This window comes from Erpetoichthys calabaricus, chromosome 2 (genome assembly GCF_900747795.2).
Source record: "Erpetoichthys calabaricus chromosome 2, fErpCal1.3, whole genome shotgun sequence".
NCBI classification, from domain to species: domain Eukaryota; kingdom Metazoa; phylum Chordata; class Cladistia; order Polypteriformes; family Polypteridae; genus Erpetoichthys; species Erpetoichthys calabaricus.
The window spans coordinates 55,937,477-55,962,537 of record NC_041395.2 but is presented as its reverse complement, the minus strand read 5'-3'; the positions used below and the strand labels follow the sequence as shown (position 1 = coordinate 55,962,537).

General features: G+C 36.6%; 1 protein-coding gene across 3 annotated transcripts; it reads left to right on the top strand.

Annotated features, from left to right (window-relative positions):
- The first annotated feature begins 1,648 nt into the window (after positions 1 to 1,648).
- Positions 1,649 to 25,016, top strand: LOC114642488 (guanylyl cyclase-activating protein 2-like). Of its 3 annotated transcripts, XM_051923126.1 has the most exons (6): positions 1,649 to 1,769; positions 2,387 to 2,521; positions 4,768 to 4,843; positions 15,005 to 15,154; positions 19,685 to 19,793; positions 24,349 to 25,016. In XM_051923126.1, the coding sequence occupies exons 2-6, from the start codon at positions 2,409 to 2,411 to the stop codon at positions 24,474 to 24,476; spliced, it is 576 nt and encodes a 191-aa protein (XP_051779086.1). In that variant the 5' UTR covers positions 1,649 to 1,769; positions 2,387 to 2,408; the 3' UTR covers positions 24,477 to 25,016. The 3 variants fall into 3 exon arrangements, with proteins under 3 accessions (XP_051779086.1, XP_028647184.1, XP_028647175.1); XM_028791351.2 differs by lacking the exons at positions 15,005 to 15,154; positions 19,685 to 19,793; positions 24,349 to 25,016 and adding exons at positions 10,479 to 10,625; positions 11,702 to 12,164; XM_028791342.2 differs by lacking the exons at positions 1,649 to 1,769; positions 2,387 to 2,521; positions 4,768 to 4,843 and adding an exon at positions 13,999 to 14,395.
- The last annotated feature ends 45 nt before the right edge of the window (positions 25,017 to 25,061 follow it).

The following is a 25,061-nucleotide window of genomic DNA, read 5'->3' as shown; positions in this document are numbered from 1 at the left end:
ATTGCACCTATTGGAAACATTCAAACATATAAGAAAGAATACTAATTACACAAAATATGTCAATGAAGAGCACATGATTAATTAAACATGGCATTAGATATTAATGAAACGTGTCATATATAAGCAACATACACACTTACAGTGTATACATTTTTGTAATTATTTCATTTAAAATGTAATTTCCCTAAAGCAACATATTTATGCCGCCCATTTATCATAGTGAATGCTGTCCTGAGACTGACCAGTTCTGCTTCCTGCTTTCCAGTCGTCGCCCAGTGCTGCCGGTTTACTTCCATTGTGACCTGGGATCACAGCTTAGGGTTTGACATCGTACTAGGGTGTTGTACCGTGTTAGCCATTATGAATGTAGAGAAAAGCCAAGCAAAATGACACCTTTTACTGGCTAACTAAAAAGATTACAATACGCAAGCCAAGGGGCCTGAGTTGCCTCGAAAACTTGCGTATTGTAATCTTTTTAGTTAGCCAATAAAAGGTGTCATTTTGCTTGGCATTTCTCTAGCAGACATCGGAAATGCAGTAATTACACAATATAGGCACTTTTTTATGTAGTTGTTTATTTTGATCTATTTTCTTATTTGTATGTTTCCTGTAGTCAATGTTTTATTCAGCAGAGATACTTGAATTATCTTTTTTGACTTGTGTGATCAGTGCCATTTTTGTCTTTTTAAATGCTGATACAGGGGCATCAATGCTGCTCCCATGATATGATGAGGTTCTCTGCGTCCTTGAGTTAAATAAGTTTGATGGATGGGGATTGAAACCTATGCCAATGTACTTTCAGGGATGGGGGATCACATCAAATATAGTTTAATGACGCAATAAAAGACGTTTGCATGTTATTATCTTATTAAAAATCCCTGTATTTTTTCTCTTTAATTTAATCTTACAATGTCTTTTAACTTTTCTGAACAGACATGTCTGTAAAGGTGTGGTTTTGTTACAGAAGTCTAAGTTCCTCACCTGTCCAGCGCTTTTCTCGCAAGTCTTTGGGAAAATTGAGACCCTGATGAGAACTTGAAACGCTCGCGTCTCATTCTACTGTTTCTGGAAACCCATTCTTATTTCTATTTATCATTGCAATTCACAATTAAACCACATTCTTCCGTCTGTTTTCTTTGTCCAATTTATATCACGGGGAGCTAAAACATATTCCAACAGAACAAAGACAGGAACCAACGGAACTCTCTGCGCTTTCCCAGTATCGTCGTCATCATCCTCATAATCATCACTTTAATCATAATCAGTTATTATTATTATTGCCCGTTACTTTCAACATTTTTGGTGGCTTTGTTTTTCTGTGGCCCTTTCAAGTTTCATTCGTATTGCCTCCGGATGTTACCTGGACAAGCTCTTTCTCCTCGTGACACTAAAAATTGAATCAGAAGTTTTCCGATTAAACCCGAATTTTGGTTGTAACACGCTGTCTAAATCCAGTCTAAATGAGAAAAGGTACTAAAAAAAACACATTGATTGTTTATTGCCAAGCTTGCTAAATTGTTGTTTGAGTCAAGATTATATAAATCACGTCGTTGCCAGGCAGCTCTGTGTTTGCCTGTTGGATGTTACACTACAATTACTGCAACCTGAGATGTTTTAGGTCAAATTGAAGTTACCATAATGTCTTAGTTACACGTAAACAAAATCATTCCTGCGTTCAGCTGCAGTGCACAGAATGCTAAACCTTCAGTTTGCTTTAAAAATAAAAATAGGCTGCATGTAACATTATTTACAATGGACTGTCAATAAAGGTAAGCACTTTTTAAATCTTCGTATTGTAATGAACTTTTATAATAGTATATAATGATTGTATTTCCATAGAATATACTATTCCCACAGTTTACAGATTAAGACATTACTTCATGTTGAAAATGGGGGGAAAAGCACTTTAAAATACACTACTCTTGTGTTCTGTTGTTATTGCATTAAACATTTACTGGAAACAGCAAAAATGTATTGTTTTTGGGGATAGGATATTAATTCTATTAAACAGAAACTATTTAAGTTTATTGCAAACAAACATATTAAATTATACAAACTGGACTTTAACATTGTATTTACAACATGTTTTTAGAATCACAAACCCCTGGTCTAAATGTTTTCAACAAACAAACAAACAAACAATAAATAAATAAATAGTTCCACATCTTTTTATTTACATGATTGTTTGCACATATATATACTGATATCCTGTATGACGAAACATTCATTATGTAATTAATCTAGCTCTGTCAATAAAATGCTTCATTTTCTTTCTATCTGTAAAGACATATTTAAGTAAAACTTTGCTAAATTTCTTCAACAGAAACAAATTTAAAGTTGAAAATTGGTAAGCATGAAAATAAAAAAACAACATTTTGTTTTCCAGTTATTTCACGTTTCCAGTCTCCATGGAGGTCTATTCACAAACCACTACCCATAACTATTCCCTCAATCTGCCTGAACTTCAAGCGGTAACTGGTCAAATCATCAATAACCACACACGAATAAACAGAAAAAACTTGTAAGTATGAATATTTCTATATATAGATATATGTATATGTAGATATATGTATGTATGTATGTATGTATACCTTTTCAAGATCTGTTGGTATGAGTGAGTAGCTCAGCTCTAGCGTCTTAGTTAAGTATAATATTTACCAACTTCATTTAATTAAGATATTAAAAATGGAAAAGTTTTCATTTGTATAAATGAAAATATCCATCTACGTTTTACTAAGGAGATACAAACTTGTGTACTGTAAATAGGCCAAATTTGCTGAGATAAGATTTTGGTATTGACTGATATACAGTATAGCTTATTATCAATAATGATTTGAAACCAGTTTTTAGCTACAGCAAAATAACATGAATTGAATCAATAATTAATTAGAAGCATTGTTTTGGACAATCCCAATCAATCCAACAACACAATCTAAAGATGAACGTCTTATAATTGATGTGAAGAAGAATACAACAAATAAGGCAGAGAAATTATTACAGGATCTATCCATCTCTCCATTTCCTAACCCACTTATCCACAACAGAGTAATGGGGAAGCTGGAGCATCAGACACAAGGCTGAGACAATTCCTGGACAGGGCGCCACTTAATCGCAAGGTGATTATTGCAGTATGATAAAGTTAATTTCATGGCTACTTTATGAATTTAGTATGATTAGTACTGCCATCCTGTAGATCCAGTGATCTGACTTCAGTTCTCTGGAGAACACATGCACACACAAACATGAGGGCCATTTAACAAAGCCAATTTGCCTAACCTGTATGTGTTTGGACTGTGAGAGGAAACTGGAGTACCGGAGAGAACATGCAAACTCCATACTGATGTAAACTCCAGTCTCCTTCACTGGAAGTGCACCACCTTGCTGTCTAATATTATTAACATTATTATTATTAGTAGTAGTAGTATTAATTGTTGTCTGCAATATTTTCCATTCATTAATCTATTAGATAGATAGATAGATAGATAGATAGATAGATAGATAGATAGATAGATAGATAGATAGATAGATAGATAGATAGATAGATAGATAGATAGATAGATAGATAGATAGATAGATAATCATTATGCACAAGGTAGTAACAATAGGGTGTCAGTCAATTGCATGGCAAACCCCCACACACGCAAAACACACACATCCTAAAGACATTTATGTTTGTTAATGTGGCCGTGCAAGAGAGAATATGTGTGTGTGTGGGTATGCAACTGTGTCTTGCACTTATACATGTACCTGTATGTGGCTTGAGCTCTAGTTCCCTCTAACCCTGTAATGGAAAAAACAGTTTGTGAAAAATGGATGGATTATACATCCAAATTTATTTACTAATTAAACCTGAGAATGGGATGAAACAAAATGAAAAATCCACAGAAATGTTAAAAAGTAAACAACTAACACACAAATATTCTGCCATGTTTAAGCATGATTTAATTGATTAAAAATAATTAAACATGATGATGGTGAAGCAAGAACATATAAATGCACATTTGCACTTTGATTTTCTTATTATATAACATTATCTTTTACAAAAAAGGCTCATAGACAGGACTTTAGGACTTTGGTTAGTACTGTTGCTTGAGAACACTGAGAATCTGCCTTCAACTTTCAGCTTGATCTCAGTTTGTGGGTTTCATAGCTATCAATGTTTGAATGTTCTCCCTATGTCCATGCGTTTTTTCCCCAGTTCTCCTGTTTCCACTTGTGTTACAAAGGTATGTGCATGCTAGACCTCTGTTGTGTGGAAGGCTGAATGTGTTTTCTTAACTTGCACCCAATATTACCAGGATAGATTTGCACACAAAAAATGAAGGTTTGATAAAGAATGGATTGCCCATGACATAACAACAACAACAACAAACACAACAATAATAATAATAACAATAATAATAATAATAGAACCACCATCAGAGCATACTGTAACACAATAAAGACATGCACTACAAGTCTGTTCTTGTGAGTTTGCTAAGAATTAAAATGACAGAATAGGCATGTTATAATTTATTACTGTGTTAGATAACCTATCAGCATGCATATAAAATTTTTAGTAAAGTAAATATGTAGTGTATCTTGGTAAATTATTAATGTAAACAGAGGTGTAGCGCAGTTTCTAGTTTGTCACTGCTGAAATTGTGAAATACACTTGATAATAATACAGTCCACGTGAAAGAATGCAGTATATATTATTGTATACACAATACAAAAATTTAATTCAGATAACCAGTTCTACTTTTTGTTATTTGTGTTTTTCCATAGGACTTTAAAACCTGTATCCCAAAATCACCCTTCCACCTACTTTCATCATCCAACAAGCCCAATGACTTCTCTGAGGGTAAGCCCAGCTCACTGATTGCATGTCAGCATTAGGTAAACACTAGTAGCTCTACTATGAACTTGGACTGGCTGAAGGTCTCCCTCTGAGATAAAGAGATATACTATAAATAACTCCGGCCTTTTTGGATTAATTAGGTTTAAAGCAGAAGAAGATTAACTTGTCTTCTCTGGGGAAAGCTTCTACGCACTTTGGCAGCTCTGAGCTCTACAACTACATGGTTATTAAAGGGGTAGCAGTTGTAAGATTTTAAAGAGGATCTGATGAATGAGAGTGACCAATTTTTAAAATGCTTTAAAGCTATTCTTTTAATTTAATCAGGAAATGAAAAACGTTAAAATGATTAAAGAAAGTATCACAAGGTGAACATGGGCAGTCAGTCAGTCAGTCAATACCATACCAGTTTAATTGAATTTAAGATCACAGAGTAATAAAGTCTATCCCAACAGCACTGGACTCAATGTAGGAAACACCCTGGACTGGGTGGTAGTTCATGACACACCCACACTCACACTCATGGGCCAACTTGAAATTGCCAATAAGCTCCACCTGCATATCTTTGGGAATGGGGGGTGGTGGAGGGGGGATTGCTGTAGTACCCAGAGGGTGCAGAATAACATGCAGATTGCACTTGGACAATATCCAGGTGTTGATTTCAATCCCAGGACTCTGCATATTTAAATCTAACATGCATCCACTTTGTAATGTATATTTCAAAATATCAACTCACTTACAAGATATCTAAGGTAACATGACAAAACTATTATTGACCATGCTCTTAATTAGTTACTTTGCTAACCCTGGCTCCAGCAGACCACCGTGACCCTGTGTTAGGATATAGTGGGTTAGACAATGACTGACTGACTATTACTAATACTACAGTATTTTTGAGTGGTTAGTATGGGGAGGCACATTGAACTGTAACAAGTTTAGAAGTAAGATTTACTGGTATTATGAAGTGTAAGAATACATAAAGAATTAAACTATGTTGATCAATTTAATATGTAAATTATATGCAAGTGAGCTATAATAAAACACATAATACATTTAAGCAAAAAACTATTGGGTTCTCCTATTAAAGGATTTATTTAAGTAATACAGTAATAAAACAATATTATCACATAAGCCACCACATGTGGACAGGATTTTCATGTTCTTGCACAAACTATATTGAGAAGCATCGTTTGTGAATTCTGACCACAGACTTGTTCTTGCTACTCTTAGGATCCAGCTTAGGTCCAGTAGGTTACCACCTACTGGGAAAATGAGCCTGGACTTGGCCAGACTCCAAGACCAGGCTGTTTCTAATGAGTCTGCACGCAGTTTGTGTGAGGAACTTTCAGATTTGAGTACGACTGCCGATCCTAATGTGATGTGGGAGACCTTCCGTGACAAGACCCTGTAGGTTGCTGATGGTTGTGTTGGTGTTACCGGTGTTCCCAAAAGGAGGTGTTTCATCTCGCAGGGCACCCTGGATATCATTGAGAGGAGTCGCAGTGCAAGGCTCAATGGCATCTCTGGTCTGTACCGGGAACTGAGAGGGATGGCTGCGAGGGCTCTGAGAGCAGATAAAGAGGCATTTGTTAGAGGAATTTGTGAGCAAGTGACACACCATCTGTGGTCTAGCGACCCACGTCCTACTTACAGAGGAATCAAAGCATTACGCACATCTGAATCTGTTCTTCGGAGAGTCGCAGTCAGGGCAGCTGATGGAATGGTCCTTACAGATGACACTGGAGTTGTGACACGCTAGGCTGGCTACTTTGAGCAGTTGTTCAAAGCTGATCCTCCGGCTAGGACGTTGGATATCTCTGAGTCCACAGTTCTTGAGGCTGATCCTCCAATTAGCTGTTAACCACTCAATCTCACTGAGATTGCACAGGTGGTGAACCAGCTGAGGGGGGGAAAGGCTGCAGGGATCTGTGGTATCCAGGGTGAACTTTTCCAGGCTGGTGGTAAGGCTGCCCTCCTGGCATTGCAAGCAATCTTTGCTTCCATTTGGGAGACAGGCATCATCCCAACTGACTGGAAAACGGGACTTGTCATCCCTATCTGGAAAGGGAAGGGTGATTGCCTGGATTGCAACAACTACAGGGGGATAATACTGCTCTCGGTGCCAGGTAAGGTACTTGCTAGGGTCGTCCTCAATAGGATCCGTGATCACTTGCTCACCTACCAGCGACCGGAACAGTCTGGTCTTACGCCTAAGAAGTCTACCATTGACCGCATCCTGGCACTGAGGGTTCTCATGGAGCGTAAACACAAATATCGGCAGAGTTTCTTTGCAGCCTTTGTTGATTTTCACAAAGTGTTCGACTCGGTTGATCGAGCTGCCCTGTGGGACATCCTGAGGATTCGCAGGATTCCCTTGAAGTTGCTGGATATTATGGCTGGCCTGTACACTGGTACTGTGAGTGCTGTGCAGAGTGGAGGCAGGACCTCTGTGTTTTTCCTAGTTGATTCTGGGGTTCATCAGGGATGTGTTCTTGCTCCTACTCTGTTCAATGCTTGTATGGACTGGGTGTTGGTCAAGGTTGTGGGGTCCAGCGGCTGTGGGGCATCTGTTGGTGAAGAAAGGTTCACAGATCTTGACTTTGCTGACAATGCTGTGATCTTCTCGGAGTCAATAGAGGCTCTGATCGGGGCGCTTGAGAGACTGAGCGAGGAGTCTGAGTGTCTGGGTTTGCAAGTGTCCTGGATAAAAACCAAGATCCATGCCTTTAATGCCCTCTTGGGCACAGCCATCATCAGTGTGTCTGTTTGCGTAGAGAGTGTTGACCTTGTTGAGAGGTTTATTTACCTTGGCAATGACATTCATGTCTCTGGTGACTCTTCCTATGAAGTCAGTAGATGGATTGGGAGAGCATGGGGGGTCATGAGGTCGCTGGAAAGGGGTGTGTGTCACTCCTCATATCTATGCAAAAGGACTAAGGTCCAAGTTTTTAGAGTCCTGGTGCTTCCTGTCTTGCTATATGGTTGCGAGACATGGACGCTATCCAGTGACCTGAGACGAAGTCTGGACTCTGGTACTGTGTCTCTCCAGAAAATCCTTGGGTACCATTGGTTTGACTTTGTGTCGAATGAGCGGTTGCTCATGGAGCCCCAAATGAGGCACATTACCTGCATTGTGAGGGAGTGTCTGTTACGGCACTACAGCCATGTGGCGTGTTTCCCCGAGGGTGATCCGGCACATAAGATCCTCATTGTTGGGTCCACCCAAGTGATTGGACCAGGCCAAGGGGTCACCCACATAACACCTGGCTGCGACAGAGAGAGGGTCATTTCCGGAGGGTGGGACTAGACCGCGTGTCTGCCTGGGGGGTTGCAAACCAGGATCCCGAGTTGTTTTGTTGTGTAGTGGGTACGGTAATGCAATATACCAGTGCATGCTCCCCAACTTGACTTGACTTGGAGTTGTCTATAAGGCTTAAAATCCGAAATCAAGAGGACCCATATCTGTTTCTATTTAAAAAGACCATAAAATGTTTATTTTTCAACTAAAATTAAAAGTTAAGATTTTTAACTTTTTAGTAATTTTATTTTTATAACATAACATTTGCAATTTAAACAAATGCTGACATGTGCATGTTTAAAGTCAGCTAGGTATAGATATTTTTTAAGTTAAAAAATCTCTCTATTATAATAAAAAAATCCTGGGACGAGACAAGACTTTTTAGCCTGGGACGAGATGTGACTTTTTCAGAGAGATACTTTCATGTCCCAAAAGCTGAGACTTTGTGCCAAGAGATTTAACCACACCCGGGGCCGGAAATAAAAGACAAAGAGTAGATGGCAAAGTAGAACGTCGTAAAGAATTCAAAAACATTGGTGTGATACACATGCAGAGCAGGTTAGAGATAATGAAAGTACTAAAATTCAAAAGTCTCAAAAAAAGATAGTAAAGATTGCATTAGCGCAAACAAACAAAAATTATTACTCGGTGAAATAACGGAACAATGAAAAGAGATTGAATATATTGTTAGCATTTAAACTTTAAGTCGGAGACTTGTAGATCATCTAAATCGTGTTGCCATCAGGGAAAAGTAGTATTTCTTCCCAATGAAGAGGCGTATCTGCGAGAATTAAAACATTTATTGTTTGATGGAAGTGAAATCCACATACGCAAGTGACAGAGATGCAAATTGGCTGGCACATAGCACAGGCCGAGGGGGTTGGCGAGCGAAGCCCCCTAGTAAGAAATTAACAAAGCCACAATTAACATGTCAATTAAAAAAATCCTTATAATCTCCAAAATTCCTGCCAAGAAGTACCAGTCGTCAGCTTACATGTTTTGTACCCTCGTAGCTTATGGATCTTCTTAATGCCAGTGCCCTAAACTGTAAAATAAATGGGAAGGTGCAAGACAGAAACTTTACAGTAAATGGTAGCCACTGCATTGAAAGCTACTACATACATAAGTTCAAACTGCAACAAATTAATTCACAAACTGTAGTCAGGTCACACTCTCCCAAAATGGTCAAAGAAGGCTTCAGTAATTTTACATAGCAGCTTCTTTAGAAATGATTAAGAAACACTTTATATAAAAATAAAAAATAATTGTCACAATCAGGAACTGAACTTCACACCCCAAAAGTATATCATCAGCCATACTGCTGAGCCACCAAAGCCAAATTGCATATTCAGATTCCTTGGGGTTTGACCGCACACACACACACACACAGTAGCATTTTATTATATAGCAGATTTGTATATATTAAAAAAGTACAACATGTACTGTCAAATACTGAAGCTGAAAACAGGCTATTAAATAAAAAATAAACCACACACCTTATAAGATATATATATATATATATATATATATATATATATATATATATATATATATATATATATATATATATATATATATATATATATATATATATATATATATAAATGTGGAAAATACCTGTCAAGAAATGACAGGCAAAATAAAATACAGTAAAAGACACATTTCCTGGGAGTTTAACTTTGAATACCTTTGGTGACTTGGACACAGATTTATGTTTTTTTTTTTTTAGCCTCATTGTTTGAGCATATACATAACAGCACTCTTCATTAAAAAGATTCACTCTGTTCAATAAAAAGTATAATGGTGGTTTTTCAGAGAAAAACTGTGCTGAAGGACAGAATAAAAATTACTACTATTACTATTACTACCTACTAGGATAGGTACCAGCTTCTAAAATTCTAAATTACATTAAGTGGTTTTGAAAAAGTTATGTTAAAATTGGTAACATTTACAACTTTTCTGCTTTATACATGAAATGAAAATTTACAGAGTTTGTATATCCTCCCAAACATTCTCTTTTTTAATGTAATTGTATCCTACATCTCAGAGACATGCAGCTTAGTTTAAATGATGCCTCTACACTTGGATGCAGAGGCTGCAAAGAAATGACATCCCTTCCAGGGTTACTGCCTATATTAGTGTTTAGTGCTTCTGGTATACTGTAAGTTCTGACTCCCCACAGTCTTGTAATTGACAAAATATTTGTATAAAATGGATAAGTGCAAGGGTGACATTTTACATATGACCTGTTTTGATTAGAAAGAAACATATCTATCTTGTTTTCTACTATTAATGCTGCTTAGGTATGTATGTTCGATATTTCACAGATACTTTTATTTACAGATCTGGCAGGGATATTGTGGTAATATTTATTTTGACCCTTTTAAAATTCATAAAAAGGCCTTTCATCCTCCTGAAGACAGACTTACTAAATCTGGCATGAGAAGAAATGAGGACATATCATATAAAAGAGCCTATTCAGATTTCCAGGTAATAAAGATTATATTTCACTTATCTATAAAACCTGGCAGAAAAAAATTATTAGCTTGTGAAAAGGAAAACTGTTTTAATGATAAAGCAGATGAATCACAGATGCTGGTTATTGCATACCATAGCAGCCAAATATATTGATAGGCAATCTGCAGCAGATACTGGATATTCACATTAGCATTGTAATTGCCATTTCAATGTGATGGCACTCATGATAGCAATCTAGACTAGAATTGTTTTCAATAAAGTGTTCATAACAATACAATATTTTAATTACCCTAAGAACATGTTTCGGTCAACCATGACTGAAGAGTATTTAAATTCTTTATACTTAGAAAATGACAATGCAAGGAAGCACTCATATGACAAAACTACACCTGAAAAAAAACAGAAAAAAGACTTTTTTGTAAAATGTGCTTTGACTGTGACTATGGTCTTTCAATATTGTATTTCATCATTCTATGATGCAACATGCAGATACATTATATAACATTTATCTAATTTTCATCTCCCCATAACTCAAAAACAATAAGGCACATGAAAATTTTATTCACACCACTGACTTTGATATGTGAGATAATCCAGCTGAGCAATTTGAATTAAAAACTGAGATTTAATGGTTACATATTTAAAAAAATTAGTTGTGTCGTGGAACAACCCCATTGAAGAAGAGGACCCCAAAAATGTAGTTCTGCCACTGCACTTTAGATGTCTGTGCTCGAAATGGAAAAGCAAAAGAAATGTAACCAATAGTGTTAGTTTAACTGTGTCACCTTGGGTAAAGGAAGCAACCAAATAGGCAAATGTAGATAGATAGATAGATAGATAGATAGATAGATAGATAGATAGATAGATAGATAGATAGATAGATAGATAGATAGATAGATAGATAGATAGATAGATAGATAGATAGATAGATAGATAGATAGATATGAAAGAGATAAATGACTCTACACTAATCAGTTATATATGACTAATGTTGTGTTACACATGTCAATACTAAACTGCTCTTGCTCTGTTCCGTTTATTTTACAGATTAAATTGTAATGTGTGCTACTTATCTTTTTAATGAACAGGGTATAAACACTCCAAGAACCAGCCGATTTCCTCGACTTCTTGGTTGTGTGAGGCAACTCTCTATACTGGACAAAAATTCACTTTTTGCAAAAGAAAGTCCTCAACTCTCTGAAGATATCACATGGATCACAAGTCTCGGTGCAATTGGTGGCCTCCAAGTTCAAGATGCTTTATCTAAGAACACCACAAGCAATTTCTATAAAGACACAATAAAACTAAGAAAAGTAATAGTTTCCAGCCTTGTACACACATCTGACAATTTCCCCAGAAGCAGTTGTTCTTCTGTAGGCTGCTATCACCAGCTTTACTTTTAGGATGGTTTCCACCACATTTGAGTATTAAGCCCCGAGCTCTGAAACAATGTGGAAATGAAAGTTAATGTTGCTGCTATTAAGATTTTCTTTAAAGTTAACTGTGATAACAAAAAACATACCATTTTGTAATCAGTATTCATTAAAGTTACTCTTAAATAACAAAAAATGTTTCTATACAACATTTTTTTCACTGACAAATCTTAGCTCACTTTATTTATACATTTTAAAACTCCACCTGCTGTAAAGTTAATTGAGCTTAACTTGTGTGTTATTACATTACACTATGTTAATATAAAAAACTACTCTATTTGGTAGTTTGAAAATTGTATTAGTTGTTAGTCTGTGTGAATTAAACTGACAGTTCAGGACAGAAGCACATCAGTGTGGTTTATTATATGAGAAATATCTTTGAGCTGTACAAAAGCAGTGCAATGAAATCACTGAGATACTACAAATAGCAAGCCTTTGTTATTAGGTGTAAGCATTAGGCTTTGCTTTTATGCTGTTATGCCATGCAGTATATGTTGAATGTAAATGTAACTTTTATGTTTAATTAAACATTGATTGCAATTCAGTATTTACAGGCTTTACTATGCTTTGTATACAATAATAACAGTGTGCTTCTCTGACTGAGCTGTTTGTTGGCCGTCTTCAAAAGTTAAATTATTTTCCTTGTCTTGTTTTTGACATTCTTTGATAGACCTTTACATTTTAATATTTTTAAGATGAATATTCAGTGAGCATTTCAGAATATACTGTATGCCCTGATTTTAGCCCAAGCAGATGTAGTTCCTGCCTTGCACAATTATGCTTACTGGAGAAGCTATAACCCTCACAACCCAGAAATGGACTAAGCAGGTCTAACAGATAGTATTTAAAGTCCACAGATATTATATAAAATATAGGGCTCATCAAACTGAAATCTTACTTTGACTGATACTTTTCCAGTGTAATAGTTCAGCCTTCCATCCATTTTTTTATATGCAGATTTCACAGTTCAAAGTCACTGGCAACACATCAATACCTGCAGCTTGATAGACAGTGTGGCGTAGTGGTTAAAGCTCTGGACTCAAATCCTGCTAACTGACACTGTGCGACCATGAGAAAGTCACTTGACCAGTTTGTGCTCCAATTGGAAAAAAATATGTACCATAACCAATTGTGTCATATTGAAAGTTGCCTTGGACAATGGTGTCAGTCAAATAAGTAACTGTATATAAATTAAATATCTTTCAAAAAGGAACGTTAGAGTGCTTCAGGAACTTGCATGTTCAAAATGAACAGCAGGAAAATACACCATATGTGAAAACTACAATTTAAACTGTGAGCTTATATAAAAAGTTTGGTTTGTGTGCAACAATCTACCATATTTTATTAAGACATTTCATATACAATGATACATATTTTGTGTTAAAGATGAACATATAATAACTCCTATTAAATGTTAACTGAGACAGGTTTCTGGTACCTGTGTATGTAAAAGGCAATATTTTTTCATATGTATATCATGTTGTGTGTACAGCAAATGTTAAATTTTGTATTCTCTGTCACAGAAAAGAAAGATGTTACCTTTAACGTCATGCACCTGCTGTATATAAAGAGTTCAAAAAACAGGCCTTAACTTAAACGACTTTAGCTTCAATACACAGAACCTGTCACAAAGTAATCCAACCATATACATTGAAAAGAATAGATGTATACTTTATCCTCGTCAATATTAAAATCCATATTTATCAATGAGAATAAATAGCGTGCCTTAAGTGGAATAAAAGCTGACAGGATACTTGAGGCATGGACAACCAGACGTGTCAGTATAACTAAAGCAAAGTAAGGTATGAAGTCAATGCGACACGCATGCACAGTTCAGCAAAAGGAAGATACTGAAGAATCTTGTGTTACAAAAGCACTTCCGAGAACAAAATAATAACAATAATAACCATGTACAGTATCTAGTTTGGCGTATTTTATTGGTGCCAGTTTTCAAAATATTTTTCGTAGTGATCGTAGCTGGAGATTACACGGCGTGCTCTATTATTAGATCTACAGTGCGTCATCCGAGACAGTATTTCCCAGTCTCCTCGACACACCAGTATATAAGCCTATCCACCTATTCAGAGTACAGCGGCAAAGAAAAAAGAACGCGGAGCCAGCGGCGCTCCCTTCAGCACGAAGGACAGAGCTAACATGGGTCAAACATCGGCGGCGCAAAGGCAAGAGATCGACGTGGCAGATCTTCAGGAGATGTACAAAAAATTTGTGATCGAGTGTCCGAGCGGATCGTTGCATTTGCACGAATTTAAACAGTTTTTTGGAATAGCCGCCAGTGGAGAAGCCGCAAAGTACGCTGAGAGTATGTTCAGAGCCTTTGATAAAAACGGGGTGAGGAGCAGGGCTGTTGTTCTGCCAACTAACAGAGTTTATTTAAAGTTTCAGATTTTGACGAACTAATCTTAAAATATCAACCCGAGCTATTATTCGAAAACTTGCTTCATCAGTAGTAATATTGATTAACCAACTAAAACTAATAGACTTAAAATATAATGTTATCTGCGGTGGGCTGGTGCTCTGCCCGGGGTTTGTTTCCTGCCTTGCGCCCTGTGTTGGCTGGGATTGTCTTCAGCAGACCCCCGTGACCCTGTGTTTGTATATAGCGGGTTGGATAATGGATGGCTGGATGTAATACTATGTGACATATATGCGTACATGCATATAATTATCCAAGAAAATTAATTTGAATTTAGCAGGCACATACGTGTGCTTCTTCGTCATCTTTTACGTATTTAAGTTCACTTGGACAAATTTCAGTTATCAAACCTTCCTTTTTTAACTTTAGCTTTTATTTTAAATAAATCTATGAATTGAAATGTAAGAAAACGAAGTTCTAATTTTTATAAGCTGATGTTTGTAATCATTGTGTTTTTGGTAATATTCCAATAGTTTATACATGAGCAACATTTCTAACAGAAAACTATGCTTGTTTCAATGTAGGATAACACAATTGATTTTTTGGAATACGTGGCTGCCTTGAATCTTGTCTTAAGAGGGAAGCTGGAACACAAACTGAAATGGTCGTTCAAAATCTACGATAAAGACGGGAGTGGATGCGTAGACAAAAAGGAACTCTTAGAAATCCTCAAGGTAAAATCCATCGATAATTTTATTTGGAATACTTTTGGCATATTGTATGGGCTGTTGATTTTGGGAAAGAATGGCGCGGTACTCTTAAGAGAATTTCGTTTCATTAAGAATACACAGAAAGCTAACACACTCGGGGAATATACAGTACAATGTAGAGAATTACCCAAACGCATATATTTGAATTCGCGAAGAAAGGAAGTTAATGTCACATGCATTAATTCACTTAGGGCAAGGATATGTGAACAAGTTACTGCTATGATTTGAAGTTTTGAATCGCTTTAATTGCCGTTCTCTTTTTCGTTTTGTTTTATTTGTCGTCGTTTTCCCAAATCTACTGAAAAAATACACTGTAAACACTATGCTGGTAGCTACCTGGCTGCACCTCCTTCTGACTTACAAATCTTAAGGTCGAGGAGGGCACTGCAGGACAAAAATCGGTCATCGACAGAGCTGACGCCTAAAGCTGGGGGAATCCTACGTTTCTTGTTTTAAAATCGTTTAATCCTGCTTCACTTAAAACGACAGATAAAAATAAAACGAAGCCTTAAAACTGTCGTCATACGATAGAAAAGAAGTTTAAGTGATTGTAACAACAAGTACAGAATGCCACATTCAATTTGCGGATAAATAGTCATTTGAAATCTAAGTACACACCACATGAAATGTATTTACTTTTATAAAAAATGTGAACATATCAAGACTTGATCTTCATTTAAACAGAATCTTTAGATAAAGGTGATATAATATAGCGTGTCACGCCATCATTTTGTATAGTCCATTGTATAATTTAAATTAATATACATGCAGATTTCACATGTGGAAAAAGTTGGCACACCACTACATTTAGCACTACCTCAGATATCTAAAATTAGAATCAGGTGCAAAAGATTAGAAGTTCATTACAAAGAATCTTTGAAAAACTGTTTCATTTAAACATCATGCATTTAGATTGGTGTGCATTACCATGCGTAGATTGAAAGAGCTTTGTGGGGCATCTTAATACATAATTCGCCGGCCTCCTCACTTAGTAACTCACGTCCGTCCGAAGCCTTCTGCGCAGTCGCCTTCTGCGCACGTCCGAAGCCGAATGCGCAGTCGCCTTCTGCGCAGCTGCCCGAAAAACCTTACGAGACCGACATCCAACCCCAACATCACAGCAGGCAGTGGACCTACGGCCGCAAAAATTCAAAGAGAAAGGCGACTTCGATTAAAGCTCTAGAGGCATGAAAGGCGATTTCGACTACAAATCGAGGCCTAATTACGCATTCTGATTCAATTACGCATTCATTCAATACATCTACAGTATATCACGTTTGTGGTGCTTATACTTATTACTATTCCATATTGTACTGGAAAATTCATCAACTAACAGTACAAGCCTGTACAGTAATGAGTAAAGCGGACTACAGTCATTACAAAACAACTTCTTCGTTACTTATCATTTGTTCTTCATACACTGCTGACACAAACTCGTGCCCGTTTCATCTTACGTTGTCGAAACGGGCTCATTGTCTAGTTTAGAATAAAAGGTTGATGCTTTTGAGGCTGGGAAGAAATTTGAAAAGATCTTCAAACAATTATTGAAATCAACCATTCCACTGTCCGGGAGATCATCTACAAGTGGAGCAGATTTCATATCACTATCATTGTCCAGGCCAGGATGTCGCACCAAGTTAAACCCTAAGAGCAGAACGCAAGATGCTGAAAGAAGTCTCTAAGAACTCCAGAAATTCAACACAACACCTACAGGTATCTTTTATGTCAAAATGTATGAGTCTACCATTAGAAACAGGGAGGTGTGACCACATGACTTTTTTTGTCTGTCCAGGAAGAATATCAGAGCAAGACTAAAGTTAGTCACTGAACATCTAGGAAAAGAACAACTAGAACAATGTGCTCTGTGCAGACAATACTAAGAGAATTACTTGGCTACAGTACCTGAGGACATGTTTAGTGAAAACCAAAGACAGTATTTGACTAAGAAACTGAAACCAACAGTAAAGCATGCTGTTGGAAATGTTATGGTTTAGGAGCATCAGGGCTGGGCAGCCTACCATCATAGAATCCAGTGTTAATTATTCATTGTACCAGAGAGTGTTTGTCGATAATATGAGATCATCTGTCATAAGATTAAAGCTCAAAAAATGTAAACCTTGCAACATGACAATGACCCTCAACATATACTGTTCTAGTAAAACTACCAAGGAATGCCTGAAGAGAAGGAAATGGGGAGTTCTGGAATGGTCAAGTTAAAGTCCAGATTTGAATCCCATTAAGATGCTGTGGAGGGATTTGAAATAGACTGTCAGTCAATGTCAGACTGTGGTACTGTGATAGTAAACACCTATTTGAGGTTGCTTTTGCTGAAGGGGGCAACATTAGCTACTAGAGTAAGGGTGTACTTACTTTTTCCACAGACGGAAATTAAATGACTGTTCATTTTTCACTGGATAAATTATTGCAAAGTCAAATTTTCATTTTTTTAATTACATCACTTCTATCTAAAGAAACTTCTTAAATGAAGACATATTTTGATGTGTCCAATGTGAAAAGGGAACAAAGGGAGTCAGCTTACAACAATTTAAATGACCTGGTTAGGCATACAATGAGCCACCATGTAGACTAAATACTTAACTTCAGTAAGTCTGAAAATAATATATTTTTGATTAAGTGGAGACTGGCTTTGTGAATGGACAGCAATATGGCCAAAATGTGGCTCACATGTTCTTTCCATTGTGGTGGAATAGATGATCATGTCATCCAGGTATGTAGCACTATAGGCAGTAAGGGGCCATAGAAGTTTGTCCACTAGATGTTAGAATGTTGCTGGTACTCTGTCCACCCCGAAAGGCAAGACACAGTATTGCCAGTGTCTACAGGAGGTACTGAAAGCAGTTTTTTCTTTGGCAGATTCCATTAAGGAAATTTGCCAATAACCCTTTTGCCATATTGATATTAGTTAAATATCTAGCTTTTCCCAGCCTCTCAAGAGGTTGTGCACTCAAAGTATAAGATAATATCAAATCGGGAGCCCTTGTTAAGATGATGGAAGTCATTGCAAAAGCGTTAACTACCATCGGTTTTTGTACAAGAAGGATAGGGTTAGACCAGTGTTCAGCGTTCCTTAATGATCCCAAGTTCTAGCGTTCATTTTATCTCTAGCTCCACCTTAGTCTTCTTCAACATGCACAATGATATGGTCATTCCAAAACAATGACCTCTGGATCAGTCATAATGTCACATTATTTCTCATACCACATAATGTCATGTGGTATGAGAAACGTCATACTGGGTTTTGGTATTGACAACATCCCATATGGAGGCAATGGTCAATTTTAGCTCCCTCTTCTGAGAGGCCTTTAATTCTGCACCAAAGTTTCACTCTAATGTTTGACCAAAGAAAGATCTACCCATCCTGTGGTCATGGCGAGACCCTGCCATAGATTTCAAAGATTGACATGGTAAACTCACTGTTTGGATTGCCTGTTGGGTTGATATGATAAATAATCTACAAACCCCATTTAATACTGCAGAAGTTTAAAAATAATCAAAATAAACAGGCATACAAGGGTGCAAATAAATACATCCAAGGCTGAACTTAAAAACAGAGAGAGTGCATAGTGGTCAATAATAAATTAATAAATGACCATGTCTTCTTCTTCTGGGTTGTTATGGTGGTTGAGAGACTAACGTAAATGGTACATTACGGCTCTCAAGTTTTCAAAAAGATACAATCTTTGCTCCTTATAAGCAGTGCATTCCATTAATATATCCTTTACTGTTTCAGGAAAAAAAAACATCTTCTGAACATTCCTGTTTTATGCTTATTTATTCTAAACAGTGATTAATTTAATCCTGTGAATCCAAGACTAAATCTTGTGATTATAACTTTCTCCCTCCTATTTCTACCACCTACCTTGATCTTCCCCACCACCTTCTGAATTTCATATAGATGTCTTCCTTTTTTTCTTTATCCCAGTTCTGTTGACAAATGGACTTAACTGATTTTTTTTTTATTAAGGCTTTTATTTCCCCTTTATGCAATGGCATTGTTACATCTATACTTTAAATACTAAGTGCTTGTTTAGCCAGGTTATCCACTATCTCATTTCCTGGAATATCTACGTGAGCAGGTACCTATAGGGAATAAACATCTATGCCCATAACTGCTGCTGTACATCTAGTAGCAAATTCTGGTAGCAATGGTTCTTTTATCAGGTGGTTCTTGGAAGGGTAAACTTGGTGAAGGATGTGTAAATGACCTCAGTGCTCTTTTGGTCCAGAAGCTTCTGGATTGTGGACAAAAAGGAAAATTATATGAATGATGGCACCCCCTCTTGGCTTTGGATGGAATTGCTCACATTTCCAGAGCTCTGAAGTTGACTCTGTAGCATTTGTACCTGACATGACATTAGGTTAAAAAAAAAAAAACACTTCATGGGGTATACTTATTTTTTTTTCCACGACTGTTGGCTGCATGTTTAATTTTGTCTGGCATAACATTTTGCTTATTTTTATTTGTTCTAACAGGCAATTTACAATTTAAAAAAAAGTTCCAAGCAAGACATTGATTTTGAACTTCTTACACCAGAAGAGGTCTGTGACAGAATATTTCAACTGGTGGATGAAAATGGAGATGGTAAATGATTAAATATATAATATGACATTTTCTTTCAGAAATGTATTGAGCCTGATCTATTAAGACAATTAACAGTAAAATAAGTTTTACTTTCATAAGAACCCCTGTGAATACTAAAGTATCTGTTACTTGTAATATTTACAAAGCTTTTCTATAACACTCAAATAAAATGTTTTGTCTTGCTTGTGCAATCACTTTTCTGTAGCTGATTTGACACCTACATTATAGTGTGTCCCCCAGATATACTCCTTTAGTTTGCAAAACAGACAGTAGTTACATGGTGCCAAATTTGGACAATAGGATAGGTGTGGTATCTCTTTGAATTTACAGTTTCACAGAGTAGCCTTTGCAACACATGTAATATGAAGAAAAGCAGAGTGCTTTCTTTATCAATTTACCCCGACTAATTGCCACAACTCTCAGATAGTATAAATATGGAACAGTTATGCTGTCCTTCTTTATAATGTAATCAGTACAGATTATGCCCTTAACATCTTACACAAATTATGTACGTGCTCCTGTTGTCACTGTTTTGGACTTTAATTTTCTCTGGTATGTTAAAATCTCCATGCATCCTTTATTTCTATTTGTTGTTTAGACTCTGAGTTATAATGATTGTGGCAAGCGGCTGGGGGTGGTACCCAGCTGGGACGCCCAGGAGGACTGGAGGAGGGGTTACACCTCCTCCAGACCATGACGGGGCAACCACCCTGGTGGCTTTGGGGACCACGGGAACAGAGCTTAGAAGCTCAACCCTATAGGGGCCCGTGGTCACCGCCAGGGGGTGCCCCAATGCCTGTGGAGCCCGGGCCCTCAGCACTTCACATATAAGGATATACATAAGGGCTTATCTACTATATAATAAAATGCTACAGTCTGTGAGTGTGAGTGTGTGTGTGTGTGTGTGTGTGTCCAGTTCCTCTGAGCAATCTGATTGGTTAGTTTGACTTTGATTTGATTGGTCAACTTGCCTTTACTGCTCAGTGGTAGGGATGATGACACAATTATTTAGGGGTACAAAGTTAAATTCTTGATTGTGACTTTTTTTTAAAAAAAAAGAAGTTAAAATGGTGTATTTCCACAATGACAAAGTGAATAACGTACTGTGCGACATAGGGTGACTAAATACTAATGAGGTGCAACCTGAGTCATCTTCAAACATGGAAAGAATTCACCTTAGTGCAAATAGTTTTTTCACAGTGTTTAAAAGTGGCCTGTCTATTATTGGTGGTAGTCAAAAATCAGACAGAAGGCAAGAAAGGTGATTCAAAATGAGTGAGTATGAGAAGCAGGCTTTAAGGGAACTCCATTAAGTGAGGAAGTGGTAGGCAGGAGAGGTTGAGACACACAGGGATACCGAGGAAAGCTGTCGGAGGAACACTGAGGGTGCACTTAAGGCAGTGGAGGATACTGAGCAGAGGTATAGGAAGAATGCTGCAGGTACTTGTAGGGCAACAGAACTTGGGGAGGTTCAGACACATGATGATACAAGGGAGAGGTGCAGGAGGAATGCTATTTAGCTAGTATATATTTATATATGTGTGTGTGTGTGTGTGTGTGTGTGTGTGTGTATATATATATATATATATATATATATATATATATATATATATATATATATATATATATATATATGTATATATAGAAGAGAAGGTCTGTGATGCGGTTTGCATATTTGCAGCTGGAGATCCACAAAGGGAGAAAAAATGAATGACGTATCATAAAGTAGTTTTTATTCCTGAGCTTTCAACCCCTGCCAGGGGTCTTCATCAGAGGATAATGCTTAGACTTACAAGAATCAAAGGCAAAGCAAAGACATATGAGTATTTGATCTAAAGCAAAACCCATTTTTAGATAGATAGATAGATAGATAGATAGATAGATAGATAGATAGATAGATAGATAGATAGATAGATAGATAGATAGATAGATAGATAGATAGATAGATAGATAGATAGATAGATAGATAGATAGATAGATAGATAGATAGATAGATACTTTATTAATCCCAAGGGGAAATTCAATTTTTAATGTTAACCTTTCCATAAATGAGTATTCAGCCTTACATTCATTTTGAATGTAAAACTAATAATGCAAGAAAAACATAATTTTGATATGGGTAAGAAATTACTGTAGAGGAGGCATAAGTGATTATTTCAAAATACTATATCTGTAGTCATCAAGTTTATAATGTGGGACTATCTCTATTCCTGACATGTATATAGTTTCATTTGGCAAGAGATAGAGAAGGCCTTTTCCAAAAAATAAAAGCATGTTGCTGCTGGTTTATTTAGTTTTAGAGGTTACTTAGGTCTGAACACAAAACACAGTGGTCATCTTTGTGGAATAGAAAAAAGTCAGCTGATCAGATGAACTTTGCTATGGTGCTATACCAGAGATCAATGATGAGAAAGAAAAAATGAATTATTATCAAAAGATCTAAATTTTAAGAGTTCTTATTTATACAGAAATAAGAGGTCATTTCACCCCTAAACTGTAACAGGATAGCTTTAATGCATCATCAATTCTTATGCATATACATACAGTACATGCAACAACCTTAAGAAAAAGTGTCCTTACATAGAAAATGCAACTCACCTCATCATTAACAAAATGGAAACAAATAATATAAATGACAAAAAACATGGATGTTAAGAATACCAAACATTAATTCAGAATGGAGTAAAACCAAATTTAATCCACAGAAAAATACAGATATCACACTACATTTTAATTTAATATATATACTCACTCGCCTTGAGACACTGAGAAAATAAAAGTAATCACAAAAGAACAGAAATGAATTGGGTCTACTGACTACTAGAAGAAGAGATAATAGACACAGCTTTTCTCTGCTTAAATATACACTCTTTCAGGCCTTCCATCATCTTTCCTGTACCTGGTTTTGAAAACTTTTCCTCCCTGCTGCATGCCTTTGCTTGATTCTCCACTTATTTGTTTTTTAAATTTTTTTATTTTCAACAAGAAACACTTACTTATTTCTGGAGTGATTTCAAAGGTCAGCCTTGGTTCATGAGTATGCATTAGGCCACACTACATGAATGAGATGCTTTTCAATGTGAAGGGCTGAGTTCTAAAGAATGATCTATTGTAACCTATTCATGTAAGAAACTGAGGAAAAAAGGAAGTGTGTTGTTCTGTTAAAATGAAATACAACTGCAACACATCAAGTACAATACAAAAGAAAACTGTACCAGGGTGTCATGCAACTAGCTCCATAATCTGATCACTTGTTAGAAGCGTACAGGAAAGAATTCTACTTGAAACAGGCAAATTATATCTTTTACTATATTTCTATATTATATAATATATTAAATAAAAAAGCAATAATTTAAGCAGTACTGTATAGACAAGCTTCTGAGATTAAACCTAAGTCTGAAACGGATGTGAGAAATTTCAAATTCAGTGAATTTAAGGCTGATAGTTTCTCATTGCTCTTTGCAAGGTGATGCTGAAGGATGCTGGGTAGTATGGGAGGTATTTTCTGCAAAAATGAAAATTAAAATTATAAATGAAAATGCAGTCTCTCTCATTTTCAAAGTCTGCACACAAAAATGGTGCAAAAATTAAAATGAAAATGAAATAACCCCATTTGCAATTTAATTTTCAAAGTTCTGTGTGTAACAATGCTGCAAAAATTAAATTGAAAATGCAATCAATCTTTTGCAATTTCATTTTCAACATCTGCATGCAAAAATGCTGCAAAAACGAAAATGAAAATAAAGTAACCCAATTTGCAATTTCATTTTCAGCCTGAACCGCAATGAAGCCAGAAAAATGAACAGTAAAATGCAAATAAGCAGGGCGCCAAATGCTGCTCATTGAATTTTTATTTTCCACTTTGCATTTTCAAGTTCTCAACATGCAAATAGCGTGGGTCAATGGGTGGGGCTATGCACCTTGATTTCCCTCGATTTGTTGTCCTTCGTAGCTGTAGAGCCACTTCGATTGATAGAATGTTTCTCACTAAGACTGTGTTTAAATCATGTGATTTTGTGTTTTGATTTTATGATTTTCATTTTTACAGAAAATACCTTCCATAGGGGGCGGCATGATGGCGCAGTGGCAGTGCTGCTGCCTTGCAGTAAGAAGACCTGGGTTCACTTCCCGGGTTCTCCCTGCTTAGAGTTTGCATGTTCTCCCCCTGTCTGCGTGGGTTTCCTTTGAGTGCTCCGGTTTCCTCTCACAGTCCAAAGACATGCAGGTTAGGTGCATTGGCGATCCTAAATTGTCCCTAGTGTGTGTGTGTGTGTGTGCCCTGCGGTGGGCTGGTGTCCTGCCCAGGGATTTGTTCCTGCCTTGCATCCTGTGTTGGCTGGAATTGGCTCCTGCAGACCCCCGTGACCCTGTGTTAGGATATAGCAGGTTGGACAATGACTGACTGACTGACCTTCCATAGGGTAGTACCATCTTAGAGTTTGGTACTTAGAAGAGACACAAATAGAGTTTTGAAACTGTGGAAGGTATAGAAGCTCTAATGTGAACATTTTCATAGGTCACAACAATCTAAAACAAATTCTAACTTGCCTTGCAGGGCAGCTTTCCCTGGATGAATTTCTTCAAGGGGCCCAAAAAGATGTATGGGTAATGAAAATGTTACAGCTGGACATCAATCCCTCGGGATGGGTTCTGGACCAAAGAAGAAAGAGTGCCATGTTCTGAAGTACAAGTGATAAAATCAGGAAAAATTGTTCTCCTTTAAAAATGTATTCTCATCAACTTGTGTATTTTTATATTTCAATAATGAATATGTTTATTACTAAATTTAAAGATTTATTTTGTAAAATAGACCTGTTGTACTATAAGAAGCTGCCTTGAAACATATACTGTTTGTAGAAAACTATTACAGTATAACATTCAGACACTGTGTCTGAATGTTATTTTATATGGCTGCAGATTGCAGCATTGCACAAAATAGGCAGGAGAGCTAAGAATCCTGACTCTGGGGTGCATTTGTCAACATTTACTGTCAATCACCTCCATTTAGTTTATTGCTTTGTATTATGACATAATGTCAAGTCACATGAAACTTAATCCAGAGTTTCACTGTCACAGTGTGATAAATCTTAAACGGCTGTATTATCTTTCGATAACTTTGTTGCCATGTGTGCTCATGCAACGTTACTCGATGTAAAATGTGTTATATAAAATAAATAAATTGACTGATTAATTAACAAAGAAGAAAAAGTTATACTTGGCCTACTTATTATGCTTGGCATACTTATTATTTAAATTTTGGCTTTCAGA